Raw genomic sequence first — 15,611 nt, forward strand, 5'->3', positions numbered from 1 at the left:
ATTTCTAGTGGTAGCATCCATGACCCAATATATTTGTCATTTTGGTATCCAGTCCCATCCCTCAATACTGATGTTTTCACAAGGAGCAACTCAGTTCAGGCTTTGTTTTCCAGATTTGGTTTACTTACTAATATAATTTAAAACATTACACAACTTTATATGACCACTATATTTTAAAACTTATGTTTACCTCAGAGAATACTACATCACTATGGTAAAGTGGGTAAGCAATACCAAGACTGTGGTGAGATGGTTAAACAGACCACAGAACATTTCCATTCTTACGGTTTGTGAGACCACGACTGGGGCTTGTAGCAAGGTAAGTCAGATTTCCTTGTTTCTTTCTTTCACAGATTGTATACCTGATATTTATCCTTATGACCAGAAAAAGGTGCTTGGAGTTTAGTCTTCAGAATGCCTTTTGATGCCATAATTACTAACTAAATATAATTAGATAACATGGAGATAAATGAAATAATAGAATTCCAGATTTTACGATGAAATGATTTCATGCAATCAGTAAAATCGAGAGACCTAATTTTCAGAGTTCCTATGCTTTGTTCATTATTTAACTTCAGCTGATCATCACCTCTGAAAATCAGGCATTTTACAGCTAATGCAGAAGCAAGATGTATCCCTTCGGGTACTCTCAGCTGTCCAGTCACTGTTCTTTCTTCCAACATAGTTCCATTCCAGACCTTAGTATCTATAAAGGTTTGCATGGATTTAATGGAAAGATGCAGCATAGTCCCCAGAGGCTCATCGTACATGAACAATGTATTTTATGATTAAGATAACACTGTGTTTTTTATTGAAATTGACATTTCTGGGAAGACCGAAGAGAATTCTTGGGCTTCAAAGGAAATCACATATGGTGGCTGTCATGGAGTCATAAGAATGTGTGAAGGGGAGCTTAAGTTCTGAACATTTAGTGGAGAAGAGAATTTTTGTTTCCAAATTTCCTGCAGGTGGAAGTCATGATAACACAGCTCTAAAAAGGGGCCAGTCTCATCAAAAGGAATGTTTATTTTAATGCTTTTGCTGCTGATTCTGACAGCAGCCTCTGTGTGGTGATAGAATGTGGCAGCATTTCAAAATAGAAGTTTTTTCACAAAGGTTCAGGACAACTCATGGTTCCTCATTTTCCTCTCACACAAACATGTCTTCACACCCGGCGGGTCCTGCTTGAATTGAAGACCATGATAATAATCTCCTTGAGTTCTATTAAAACAGGACTGGAAACTGGGTATTCATACCTTTCTATTTCCAAAGACACGTGCACCCATAACCCATCCCTCTTTATACTTTTTTTATACATCTGGGTGCCTTCAGAAATATTTGTGAATGTACACCTTCATATGGACCACAAAAAGTGACAGGTAAAGAAGAGTGGAGGCTGTTGCTAGGGTGTGATTGGATTGTGTACAAGAAAAAGAAAAGAACATTGTATAACACCTATACACTAACTGCTCTGGAGCATGTCTCAGATATATTTATTTCATTTGTAGTGATTGTTGTCATAACTGGGAATCTCAGACATATAAACACTGCTGTCATGGCCCTGGGTAGCTGTGTCCAGTCCCTCAAGTGCACCCCTTTCAATACCCACCTCTCCCCTTTTCCCGGGGTGAAACTGAACAATCCAACCACTCACTGAATGGTTTCCAGCCAGGATCATGTGGATCGTAATAAAATGCAGTGACACAGAAGCACCTTCTTCAAACAAAGTAGGATTTATTTGCCAAAAGGTTCACAGCATTGAGAGAAGTGGATTTAAAACAACAAAGAGACCCATACATATACTGTCTGTCTTACCCTTAGCATTCACCACAACCCTGTGTAGACTGTCTTATTCTTGGTGCCCCTTGTTCTCTTTGGGGGACAAGTTACAGCCTGCTTGCTGCAGACATTTACTCTCAGTCAATCTGTGTCAGCCTGCAGAAGCTGACAACTTCCTCCCATCCCCTTCCTGAGGCCAGCATGTTTAAGGTTTAGGATTCCCTTGTATGCTAGGCTTAGCCTTGGGAAGAGTAAAGCAGTCTAGCCTGGATAGAGGCTTAGATAGCTATGATAACACCTTATCTTTGCCATTGTTTTGTTTCCCGTTGGTTTCCTTCTTTCAAACTCATTTTGATCTACCTCCATATCAAGTAACCCACATAGACAAACACAGAGGTATGCACAATACTCATAAAAAATAACACGGATATTTCCCACTTTGTCACAGCTCCCATTAGACCGAGGGAAAGTTTAGCCATTGACTTCAGTGACAGTGAGACAAGACTCATGGCTTTCTAAGTGAGCTGAAAAATCCTCAGTGCAAGAATGTTTTACAGCATATATTGCCATGTCAGTGCTAATGCATATGCAACTTCTATAAATATCTCAAGAGCTTATCAGTATTCATTTGCAATTCCAAAAAGATTTATATCAAAAGAAATGATCCAATTATGATAACCATTTGAATTTCAGTTGATTGGACCACTCTTCTAGAGGGTAGATCCTCAGCTGGTATCAATTGTCATAATTTCAGTGCTGCTAAGACAATTCATAGCAGCTGCAAATCTATCCCATATTATTTTACTGGTAGATATATGAGTACCTGGTTGTATGGCATGGTGTAAAGGCAATGGCCCTATATGAAGCATGATATTGTAGATACTAAGATTTTGATGTATTCATTAAACTATGACCCATGAAACTAAACTAAAGTAAACTATGACCCATGAAAAGCATGTTCAGATGAAAACAAATGATAGAAATCTGGTGCTGGCTGTTTAGCCAATGTTGCTGAAGGTCCTACAAATTTCCAGTTGTCAGATGATGCCTAGAGTTAAAAACCAAATATTACTGTCTGTTCAAAGCTTTTTGATAGCTAATAAAAAAGGATTTTAAAAGATCTTATGTCCCTAGTTATCCTGGAAATTCAGAAAGACAGCTGAATTTATAATTAAATTATCATCTGTTGTAACCTTTTAAGTATTTGTACATTTTTGGGATAATATCAATGGAAAGACTAGAACAGAGATTCTCAAACTGTGGGTTGGGACCCCAATGTGAGTCATAATACCTTTTTAATGGGGTTGCCAGGACTGGTGTTGGACTTGCAGGGGCCTGGGTCTGAAGCCAAAGCCAGAGGGCTTCATCCTGGGTGGTAGGCTCAGCTTTGGCTTCAGCCCTGGGCAGCGGGGCTCAGGTTGCAGGCCCCCCACTTAGGACTGAAGCCCTTGGGTGTTGGCTTTGGCCCCTGTGTCTGAGGCAGCTGGGCTCGGGTGGGCTCAGGCTTCAGTTCTCCCTCCTGGGGTCTTGTAGTGAATTTTGTTGTCAAAAGGGGGTCATGGTGTAATGAAGTTTGAGAACTGCTGGGTTAGAGCTCTGTAACACAGGACACAAACATTAAATATAAAGAGTCATTTTGATTAATGTAAGGCTTTTTTTGGTCTGTATATATTTCATAAAGATAACTCTTCTCTTTTAGAAATATGAGATTACATCAGAAGTGTGGCTTTCTAAACAGGTATTGTATGAATGATGTCTGAAATGTGTAATGCATAGCTGCTTCTATTGTTACTTTTATCTCATTATTTTATTTTATTTAACGAAATGTAAAATGACATTTTTGTTAAAATTAAAATATTCACTTTTCAGGACCCCCACATTTAATATAACATATGATCATCAGAAAAATTACTGTAAAAATTCAACGCAGCATATGTATTCTTGCACAGCAAATCTGACTTCTTTGTGCATTATCTGCTGACTTTTCAGAGAAAAATGTTTTTACTCCTTTTTTCCTCCTGTTCAAAACTGATGCAAAAGAGTAGAAGGGAAAGAGGTCATATAGGGCTCCAGAGGAATGCTTGAAAATAATATAAAAAGTTCACGCACATGAATTGTTTGTAGAACCAAAATGTCAGCAAATGGTTCCACTTTCACAGATTCAAAAAGAAAATCCAACCGTTTGCAAAAATGGATGAAACATACTTATTTAAAACACATTTCAGGTTCCATCTTGTAAAGTGTATGTAAGAAAAAATTATCAAAAATTATGATTTTATGGTAGGCGGTGTCTCTTTAACATTTCTATATGATGTTGGATTAGGAGATGCATAACAAGCAAAGTTACTTACATAGTTGAACAGTCAGCGATAGGGCACTGATTCATCAAAGCACTTACATGTGTGTGTGTCCATCCAAATTCAGAAACAGTGGCTTAATTCCTGTTAAAGCCAAGTTTGCTTTGCTAAATTGATGCAGTAGACAACATTTGTCACCATTATCAATAAAACTTGTTTTTTTCATTATACATACGCCAATAAAGGAAACTCTCTAGTATTTCCAACACTGGCGAAAGACCACTATGTTTATCGCAGTATGTAGACATGATTATGCTGAAAGTCAAAGGACACCTCTTTAATCTTCGTGTAAGCAATGACAATCCACAGATTTAGATATCCAAGCTGATTATTTAATGGAGAGTTTAACACACAGTTTGAGACAACTGGAACAATTTTATATTTATAGAATGAGGAGCCAGTTTTCTCCAAAGATGGAAGTAAGTTCTTTATGATAGTCCCAGTGAAACAAGGTGGCCGGGGTGAATTCCACCACATAGCCATGCTTATTGTCCAGGTAAGTTTTTGCTTCAGTTCATATTTTTTGGGAGTGGTTGTATAATTCCCCAGGCATATTGGTAAGGGGTGTCCCTGGTGATGTCTTACACAAACGAAAGACTGCCCTAAGTAAACAGTTGAGAGCCTCCACATATGTATAATGGGAATGGCCTTTTCTCTGTCGTGACCACATCTCTTCTGCAAGACACATTTGTAGCACCATGTAGTCAGGAAGGTGGATGAACACTCTCTCCATAGCAGGCTGGTGCAAAAGATGCTCAATAGATCTGTCAACAGCAGGCACTCACACAGCACCCGGTCGTCATTCTCTCTTCCTGTCTCCAGAACTAGTCAGAGACATTGTTTGCTTTCTAAATCCTCTATAGCAAGATAATGCTCTGTATTTATGCAAAAAGTTCGATATGAATATGGAAATCAAGGAAATCTTCAGAAATGCCAATTTTACTTTATATATTTATTTTATTTTTTTTTAAATGTCAGTCCAGAACTCTGGGTGCACACACAAAATTTAATTGATAAAAACATACATGGGAACCAATGTCCAAATCTGCAACCCTCCAAAATTCAGCCAAACTAGGGCCTGGTCTAGACTACGCGTTTAAACCAATTTTAGCAGCGTTAAACCAATTTAACGCTGTACCCGTCCACACTACGAGGCCCTTTATATCAATATAAAGGGCTCTTTAAATCGGTTTCTGTATTCCTCCACGACGAGAGGAGTAGCGCTAAAACCGGTATTACCATATCGGATTAGGGTTAGTGTGGCCGCAAATCAACGGTATTGGCCTCCGGGCGGTATCTCACAGTGCACCACTGTGACCACTCTGGACAGCAATCTCAGCTCAGATGCAGTGGCCAGGTAAATAGGAAAAGCCCCACGAAATTTTGATTTTCATTTCCTGTTTGCCCAGCCTGGAGCTCTGATCAGCACGGGTGGCAATGCAGTCCCAAACCCAAAAAGAGCTCCAGCATGGACCGTACGGGAGATACTGGATCTGATTGCTGTATGGAGAGACAAATCTGTTCTATCAGAGCTCCGTTACAGAAAACGAAATGCCAAAGCGTTTGAAAAAAAAATCTACAGGCTACACAGTGCTGCGTGACAAGCGTAACGGGAAGCCAGAGACTCAAACGGACGCTTATGGAGGGAGGGAGGGGGTACTGAGGACTCCAGCTATCCCACAGTAGTCTCCGAAAAGTATTTGCATTCTTGGCTGAGCTCCCAATGCCTGTATGTTCGAACACATTGTCCGGCGTGGTTCAGGGAATAGCTAGTCAATTTACTCCCTCACCCCACACATGAAAGAAAAGGGAAAGAAATCGTTTCTTGACTTCTTTCAATGTCACCCTATGTCTACTGAATGCTGCTGGTAGACGCGATGCTGCAGCAGTGAAGAGCAGTATCCGCTCCTCTCCCCTCCGTGGTGGCAGATGGTGCAGTAGGACTGGTTACCGTCCTTCTTATCAACCCGTGAGTGCTCCTGGCTGGCTTCAAGTGAGGCTGGCCGGGGGCGCCTGGGTGAAAATAGGAATGACTCTCAGTCATTCCCAGTAGATGGTACAGAACGGCTGGTAACCATCTTCATCATAGCAACTGGGGGCTGAGCTTCAATCAGCCCCCTCCCTTTCATGTGAAAAGAAAAGATTCTGTACTGCCTGGACTATCATAGCAGTGGGATGCTGGGCTCCTCTCACCCACACTGCTTAATGTCCTGCCTGGACTATCATAGCAAAGGGAGGCTGCCTCCCCCTCATTTTATGTCACTAAAAACTCAATGTTTCTTATTCCTGCATTCTTTATTACTACATGACACAAATGGGGGGGACACTGCCACGGTAGCCCAGGAAGGTTGGTGGAGGAGGGAAGCAACGGGTGGGGTTATTGCAGGGGCATCCCCTGTGAATGGCATGTAGCTCATCATTTCTGCGGGATCTGACACAGAGCAGCTGTGCTCTCTGATACACTGCTTCTCTAGTACATCTGCCCCATATTCTAGGCAGGACTGACTCTATTTTTAGAAACCATAAAGGAGGGATTGACTCGGAGAGTCATTCCCAGTTTTGCTTTTGCGCCCCCGGCCGATCTCAGCCAAGGGCACCCATGATAGCAGTAGACAGCACAGAAGGACAGATAACTGTCATCTCATTGCCAAATTACACTGGCAGCAGACGGTACAGAACAACTCGTAACCATCTCTGCTATCATGCAAAAGCAAATGAATGCTGCTGTGTAGCGCTGGAGTATCGCCTCTGTCCGCGGCATCCAGTACACATACGGTGACTGTAAAAAAATAAGCTGAACGGGCTCCATGGTTGCTGTGCTATGGCGTCTGCCATGGCAATCCAAGGAAAAAGGGCACGAAATGATTGTCTGCCGTTGCTTTCCCGAAGAAAGGAATGACAGACGACATTTACCCAGAACCACCCGCGACAATGATATTTGCCCCATCAGCCACTGGGCTCTCAACCCAGAATTCTAAGGGGCGGGGGAGACTGCGGGAACTATGGGATAGCTATGGAATAGCTACCCACAGTGCAACGCTCCAGAAATCGACGCTAGCCTCGGACCATGGACGCACACCGCCGAATTAATGTGCTTAGCGTGGCCACGTGCACTCAACTTTATACAATCTGTTTTATAAAACTGGTTTATGTAAAATCGGAATAATCCCATAGTGTAGACATACCCTAGAATTCTGCCCCTTCCAAGTGCTACATTTTCCAATGACTTTGACTTCTTCGGGTTATCCCTCCTGCCAGGGAAGATCCGGGACAAAGGATGAGCTTTGCAGTGTGACCAGAAGTTCCAGTGGATTTGGACTGTGGTGAACTAATATAGAAATTACGACCCAGATCCTCTAATGGATTTTGGCTCCTAATTTCAATTGAAATCAATAGGAGTGAGGCACCAAAAACCCTTGGAGAATCTGACCCGAAGTTCTAGAGCTGAGAATTCCTCCAGCTCCCACTTAAATCAGGGGGCTGTTAATTCAGGTAGCTCAGCTGATCTCAACAGGACACAAGGAGAGAGGTGCACATATCCAAGACAATTTATGCTGGGATTTTCAAAGAGGCCCTAGGGAATTAAAATAGCAGCCATTCCATGATACCAGTGCTCCTTGGCATCACACCCTTATGATAATGTTCATGTTGATCTCAGTATAAATCATGTGGTTCACAATCCAGTGTGAAAAAAAGAAAGAGCAGTTGCACCTTAATCTATCACTTGGGCTTGTCTATACTGGCACTTTACAGCACTGCAACTTTCTGCTCAGGAGTGTGAAAAAACACCCCCTTGAGCGCTGCAAGTTTCAGTGCTGTAAAGTGCCAGTGTAGACAGTGCACCGGTGACAGGGAGGTGCTGATAGCTATTCCCCTTATGGAGGTGGCTGTGCCATGACTACACAAGCCACGTGCGCTTTAACTTTGCCAGTGAAGATGTTCCCTAAGATTTTAGAATGGGAAACATAAGTGTATGTGTCAAACTTCCATCTTTCAATAAATCAGTGATGTGCATGAAAATCAGAGAATATTACACTAATATAACAAGCAAGGAAGTCCCATTTAGATATCTTTCCCATTATATGGTGCTGTGTAGCATTCAAAAATATTTGAAATAATAACAAAGTGGAGGGAAAATGTCTTGTGAAGTCATAACTAAATGTTAGTGCTAATAAAAAGTTTGGAGGGAACTTGTAAGCTGTTTCATTAGACCTGACCAAAGTTTTGGGGAAAATTAGGCCCCAGTTCAATAAAGCATATAAGCACACGTTTAAATCCATTCCTCTTCGGCAAAGAACTGAAGCACATGCTTAACTTTAACTTTGACTTCAGTGGGAGTTACACATGTCCTTAAAGGTAAGCATGTGATTAAATGCTGCTTAGCAGTCCATCCCTATTCAGCAGAATAAGGAGATAGGGGAATATAGAACTGCAAAGTGGCAAAGACCTTTCACTGTTTGGGCCAAATTCACCACGAGTATGAATAGGTATAACTCTGACTTCAGTGGAATTGTACTACCTTACACTAGTGATGAATTTGTTTTTTTAGTATATAGCTGCTCCCTGGAGTTAGTTTTTATCTACATGTATACGAGGAAACCAGACATTCCATCTACTGACCATTATTCATCAGTAAGCAACACTCTGTATGGTAATGGGGCTGATATGGGGCAATAAAGGATAGGAAATGTGTTTATATGCTGTGCTTTGCACACTGTATTAATCTGATTGTCCATTTCTAAAGCAAACATGGATACATAAAAATTATATTAACCATTTCACATAAAGGCTTTTGTCATATGAAATATTTGTCACACTTTGTGAGAGTCACAGAAGCATAACAGTTGCCTCAGCAGAATTTTAAATAGGTGGTTGGTACTCAGCATCATGAAAACCAAAATCCACCATGAACACTTGCAGTAAACAATGGAATGTTATGTGTAATTGCCCACTTAAGATCTTTCATTGGTAATGTTAAGCAGAAGTAAGCATTGTAGACACAGGAGAAGTTAAGCAGTTTTATTGCCCCCAGCATAAAAGTCTAATAACACAGAATTAAACTTTAATGATCAATGCATTTCTGTTTCAATTAATCATTGGGGTTTGATTATCCAAATGAAGCTAAGTTAGTGAAATGTGATGGTTTCGCTTAGAACATCTTAAATCAACCTTATTAATGCTAAGTTTTAGAAAAGATGCTACACAAAATGTCAATTACATAACCAAATCAGGTTATCAAAGGCATCCAATTTAATCTCTCTGGGGCACTGTTTTAAAAAGCGTTAAAGCCTGTCAATTTATTTACTTGTTGAAAATGAAGTGCTCAATCTATGTTATGTTCCCAAATACCTTTAGTAATTTATATCATATTGAAAATAAATTAATTAAAAAACTGGACTGAACCAGGAGTGATATGTCTATTGGAAATTCTTATTTAGTTTTTTCCCCAAAAACTATACAAATATACAGTGGTTCATATTTTCTACCATAGTATGAGAATTTAAAAATAATTAAAATGGTTCGGGACAAAAATTGCCAGCAAGCATAATAAATTATGTATTACAGCTGTAACCTGGAAAAATAGCCATATTGTTTAATACTTATCAGCAATATAAACCACAGCTTATTTTGGAATCTGTGATTTCAGAACTTAAAAATTCCCTTCAGTGCTGCCATGGATGGAACTTTGTTATAAATGAAAAGTCCTCTAGCGTCTACCATCTAAGCAGACAGGAAACACTCACTCACTCATTTCAGTAGTTCTAGATGCCCCAACTAATATCAGTACCCCATTTTAATGAAATATTTCTTAATATAGATAATAGCACTGTGTGACCCTGACCTCAGATGAGTCATCTCAGAATTACTGTAATACTTTACACTCTCCATACAATTCTTTCCCAAGCAGTCTTTTTCTATTTTCTCTATAGTCAAGACACTGTAATTCTAATGGCTGGAAGTTCAGGGTCTGATAGTTTAAATGGCAAGTAACACAGGTGGACTAGGGACCACATTCTACTCTGCCTTAACTCCTACCAGGCTAGCAACAAAGGGGATTAAAACACATATCTGCCTACCTCACTAGATGGTTTGTACAGCATTTTGAATACATAGGGTCAGGCTAAGCCTCTTTGTGCCACTCCAGCAAGTAAAGGACAAGCAAACCTTCAAGAAACACAGGTGATATTTATTTATGGTTAGCTCCTTGCAGCTTTGGGGTCAAATCCTCAGCTGCTGTGAATTGCTGCACTAAGGATCTAGCTTTAACCTTTTGCACCTGTATTCTCGTTTCTAGAAGAGAAACACTTATTTGTTAGTTTAAAGGGGTTTTTTTTAATATAATGAAAATTTCAGCATGTATTGCGATAGCCTCTAGCTGAAATGAAACTTGCGCCAAAATTAAAGATATGCCAACCTAGATAAAACATAGAACCTCTATTGTTGATATTGTGTATGAGTAATTGAAAAAGTATTGCAATGGAAACTGACATGATTTTACTACCTTTGGAAAAGTTAATATATTGAGGGAGAAAGGATCCTTACTGTCAATGCCTTTTAGTGCATGTGGGTTTTGTGATTTAAGTGAGTTATGTTGTACATTAAAAGATTAAAAAGCTGTAAATGAGTATTGATGTGTGCTGACAACCAGGTTAAGTAAAGAAAAACATAAGTAGAAAGATGAAAGTCAATACTTACCATTTCTCTGCAGGCTAAAACTGAACAAATCAGTGTGAGACACCTGACATCAGGAAACTGGGAAGTTATCAAAATCCTGGCGTATGATGAAAATACTCAAAAGATGTGAGTATTAGTGTTCTTTGTCTGCAAAGCAAAATAATAAATTATAATCATAGTACAAAGAGCAGTTTCATACATTTGATCTGCCAAGGTAATGCAAGTATCTTTTCTGAATAACTAATGGAGATATGCTATGCCATCTACTGACTCACTCTGCTGATTAAATAAAAGGAATTAAACTACAGCATGGAAATAATAGCCTTTCCAACCCTCCTGCCCTGCCCTCCAGAATCCAAGGGAAAAAAACCTGGCAATATTATTAGACTTGATAAAACTCAGAGGTTTGAGTTCACAGGGGTTTTATACCTTTTCTTTGGTTTCAATGTGTGGGCATTCCAACCTTCCAAGCTTCACTTTGATGTTCTTTGTTCAAACAGATACAAAAACTGAAATCAGAAAATAGAGGGGAACTCAGCCAAAATCACTGAGTTTCAACCAATTTATTAATAAAATTTAGTCAAAACAAAACCAGGGACTACATTAAGGTTCCTAAATAAGGAAGGACGTACACTGACTGAATGGCAGTGCCTGGAGACAGAATGGGCCTAATACAAAACACATTGAAGTCAATGCAATGAGTTTAGCTGACTACTATGGGCTTTGGAACAGGCCTTATTATATAAATCTGTATAAAGCAGAAATAAATAGAATGTGCTTGATTCTGATCTCCACTGAAGTCAAAAGAGTTTCAGCAGTAGTGATGGAGCCTGTGTGAGATTAGAATCATTTGCCTCCAAGGTTACTGGGGAATGCAGTTAAGGACAGATCCAGCTATGGCTTTTGAAAAGAAAAGCTCTCTTTAGATGCCACACAGAGGCAGCCATAATGCACTCCCAAGAGTTCAGTATTGTTTTGATATGAAAACATATATTAGCCCAGGTATGTAAAGCTGTCTGCACATTTGTAATTTGAGCTGGGTGAATAATGGATGTTTGGGGAATTTGGAAAACCAAAAAATACTTTGGTTCAAACTGAAAACATTTTTTGAAATGTTCAGTGATGCGAAAAGATCAGGGGGAAACATTTTGTTTCACCTGAATTGAAATGCATTGTTTTGATTTCCAGCATTTTTTGAACCTTTTAAATTATTTTTTCAAATAATATTAAAGGAAATTTTGAAACAAAAAGTCATTTTGAACTGAAAAATTGAAATTTTTGACATTTTCAAAAAAAATTTTTTTAGCTGAAACAATTCAGCAGAACCAACATGACTTTGTGAAACATTTCACACAAAAAAAGTGCAAAAAATTTCACCCAGCTCTGTTGCATAATGAGCTTTGCATGGGTTTGGGTTTCATGCTGAAAGTTCTTCCTAACAGTACATGAATCAGAGAGTTTTCAGAAGTGAGTTTAATTTTATTTGTCTTTCTTGGGCAGTTACTTTTTAAGCACTGAAGATTCCCCAAGAGGAAGACAGCTACATAGGTAAGTAAGGGAAATTTACAATAGCCCTCACACAAGTACTATAAACTAGAAAGAGATTCTGTGTGTCTGAGCAAAATGAGTTCAATGTAGGTGTAAAATGCTGTCAAGAACACTTAAATTTTTGTTAATATTTTTCCTGTATATTTATATTTCAAATTTCACAAAAAAATTGTATTCTGAAAAAATCTAACAATATTTTAAAATATTTAACCTTTATTTTCAAAGTAACCAGAGAGCTGGTTGAAATGTTTGCCATTTGAAAAATGCAATGAAATGTCAAGATTTCAGGTTTTGAGGAAAAACCGAGAAGGATGGGATTTAAAAAAAAAAATCCCCCAAGAGTATTTCCCTTTCTTTTTGATGATCTTTACTACCAAATCTGAGTGATAAGGTTTCACACTCACTTTGGCACAGAGATAAATGACTGCAGAAAGTGCACGGAGTGCGGAATCAGCCGGCTCATTATTAAAAAGAATTTACTTTATGCTCAAAAATTGCCAATCATATTTATGTGAATATAATATAAAATTAAAAATTAGGTGAAATCTAAATGCAATGGTGTAATACACATGTATTCTTCATACTGGTATACTGTATAGAAAGCTTTCTCAATGTGGCTAAAATTATATTTACAAAGCCTCCAATCCTTCAGTCTGAAATTTGTGGGCAGACTCCCTCACCCATGCAGAAGCCACATTTCTAAAAGCTACAGTTCCCTAATTCTCATTATTTTTTTACTTTTATTCTCACTCAAGGACACCTTTAATAATTAAGGTCTCAGTCCTGTAAGCTATTTCTTGCAGGTTTAGAAGACCTTCCTCACAGAACAGCTTGCAGGGTTGTAGCTTGATGGAGCAACCCAACGGCATGTCTTATTGGGTACAAAACAAGCAAAAACAAATTAGCAGAAGAAGAGTGGAGATCAGAATAAAAACTATTGTCTGTTGGGCCTTTGGCATCACTTAATGAGTTTGTTATACTATCAAATAAAACGTTACTGATGTTTATAACTAATTTTGTTCTTAGTGTATCAACTGTTGGATTACTGAACCGCCAGTGTCTTTCATGCAACTTCATGAAAGATCATTGCACATACTTCAGTGCAAAGTTTAGTCCTATGAACAAGCATTTTTTACTGCATTGTAAAGGTAAGTCAAATATATTGTTCACAATAATAAATATTTAAAGTAGTGCTTTATTTGTGTATATCCTATATTAACATCATCTTCCGGTTGGGGTGATTTAGACCCTAATCTAGCAACAAGCTCAATTGCTAGGTCCGTGAAGGCACAGGCTTCCCCTGTGCAGAGCTCATTGGAGTTATGGAGTCTAAGATCATTTTTGTAAAAATGTATAATTAGTAGCTTCTGGTCTTTTAAAACTCCTTGTATCCTTTTAGGAAGGAATGGATTGTTTGTTGTTGTTGTTAATAATAATAATAATAATAATTTTTATTTTGCAGTCATTAAAATTCACACTACAAGGCAGGGATTGTGGAAATGTGGAATTTTAAAGTGACACTATTGTAATTCCTAACAATAGTTATTTGACAAATAAATTACTCTTTGCAATATATATAGGTGTTTTGACTGATCCTCTGCAATTAATTCCAGGTCATAACTATTAATTTATTAATATGCAGGTGTGTTTAGACATGAATGTATTTACCAAAAGTATGGTCTCGTTCAATCCACGTAAACAGCTCTTTTTATCAACGGTATGTCAAAGACCTGCACTTGTGTATTTATTATTAGCTGTATTCCAGTAGAGCAAATTGCGCCAACCTGTATTCAGGCCCCATTGTATTAGGCATTATACAAACACAGAGTAAGACACAACCGCTGTCCTGAGAGTTTTACAATCTAGATCCAGACAAGACTCTGCAATAGATGTAAAGAAGCAGTAGGCAAGAGTCATGGAAAGGAGATGAGAGGACAGAACATGTATTATTATAAGCTAGTGACAGGCACTGGTAGGCCCCCAATCCTGAAATTAATAGCAGGTTGGGGCTAGGGTTGCCAACCCTCCTGGTTTCTCTGGGAGTCTCCCATAATCGGGCTCTATCTCCCAGAGCCTACTGAAGCCAAACCGGGAGATTTAAGGCCACAAAAAGTCCGGCGGCACAACAGGGCTGAGGCAGGTTCCCTACCTTCCCTGGCTCCGCACTGCTCCCAGAAGCAGCCAACATGTTCCCCTGACCCTTGGGGGAGGCAAGGGGCTCTGCCTGCTGCCCCTGCCTGCAGACACCGCCTCCGCAGCTCCCATTGGCTGCAGTTCCTGGCTGATAGGAGTAGCAGAGTCGGCACTTGAGGTGGGGGCAGGGCATGGAGTCCTCTGGTTTCCCCCATGGACCACAGGGATGTGCCAGCCACTTCCAGGAGCACTGCAGGACCAGGGCAGGTAGGGAGCTTGCCTTAGCCCTGCTGCACCGCTGACCAAGGTAAGCACTGCCTGGCCGGAGCCTGCACACCTCACCCCCTCCTGCACCTCAACTCCCTGCCCCAGCTTGGAGCCCCATCCTGCACGGAAACTCCCTCCTAGAGCCCACACCCCCTCCTGCACCTCTACCCCAGCCCAGAGCCCCCTCCCAGAACCCACACCCCACACCGAACCCCACCCCTCTGCCCAAGGCTCAGCCTGGAGCCACCTCCCACATTCCAAACTCCTTAGCCCCAGCCCGTAGCCTACACCCCTCCTGCACCCCAACCCTCTGCCCCAGCCCAGTGAAAGTGAGAGAGGGTGGGGGAGAGCAAGTGACAGAGGGAGGGGGGATGGAGTGAGCAAGCAGGGCCTCGGGCAGGGGTGGCGCAAGGGGTGTTTGGGTTTGTGTGATCAGACAGTTGGCCACCCTAGGTGGGGCCTACATTTTTATGAGCACCTGTTTTGCTGCCCATCTAGCAGCAGGTAGAAAATGATAGAATACAGCCATCTAACAACACATTTGAACGCTCCACTTCTTTGCATGTACATCTACTTCTCTCTGCAATGATGTGTTTCTGTTTCACAAAAAAAAAATCCATTCAGTTTGAAAATAGACTAGAAAATGCATAGTGACTAAAATAAGAGGTATTTTCATAAAGACACCTGTAAATAAATAAACACACATAGTCATCATTCAGGGCAACTGAACTTGTGTTTCCCCTCAGTGGTCTAGCAAGGACATTGACTCTCAGGTTTCCAGCTCCTCACCCATTGCCTTTCTTTGGTGGAGACCCATGTCTTACTCCCTCTGGCCGGGGTCTTTCCAGGCTG

General features: G+C 40.2%; 1 protein-coding gene across 2 annotated transcripts in view; it reads left to right on the forward strand.

The window, feature by feature from the left end:
* The window catches only part of DPP10 (dipeptidyl peptidase like 10), an 850,913-nt gene that overhangs the window by 804,461 nt on the left and 30,841 nt on the right, over nt 1–15,611 (forward strand). For both annotated transcript variants that reach the window (XM_050916008.1, XM_050916007.1), the window contains exons 11-16: nt 196–319; nt 3,479–3,517; nt 4,525–4,632; nt 10,846–10,937; nt 12,312–12,359; nt 13,386–13,507. In XM_050916008.1, coding sequence (XP_050771965.1) covers nt 196–319; nt 3,479–3,517; nt 4,525–4,632; nt 10,846–10,937; nt 12,312–12,359; nt 13,386–13,507 — 533 coding nt within the window. The remainder of the gene's footprint in view (nt 1–195; nt 320–3,478; nt 3,518–4,524; nt 4,633–10,845; nt 10,938–12,311; nt 12,360–13,385; nt 13,508–15,611) is intronic.

The sequence above is a fragment of the Gopherus flavomarginatus genome, chromosome 10 (assembly GCF_025201925.1).
Source record: "Gopherus flavomarginatus isolate rGopFla2 chromosome 10, rGopFla2.mat.asm, whole genome shotgun sequence".
Taxonomy (NCBI): domain Eukaryota; kingdom Metazoa; phylum Chordata; order Testudines; family Testudinidae; genus Gopherus; species Gopherus flavomarginatus.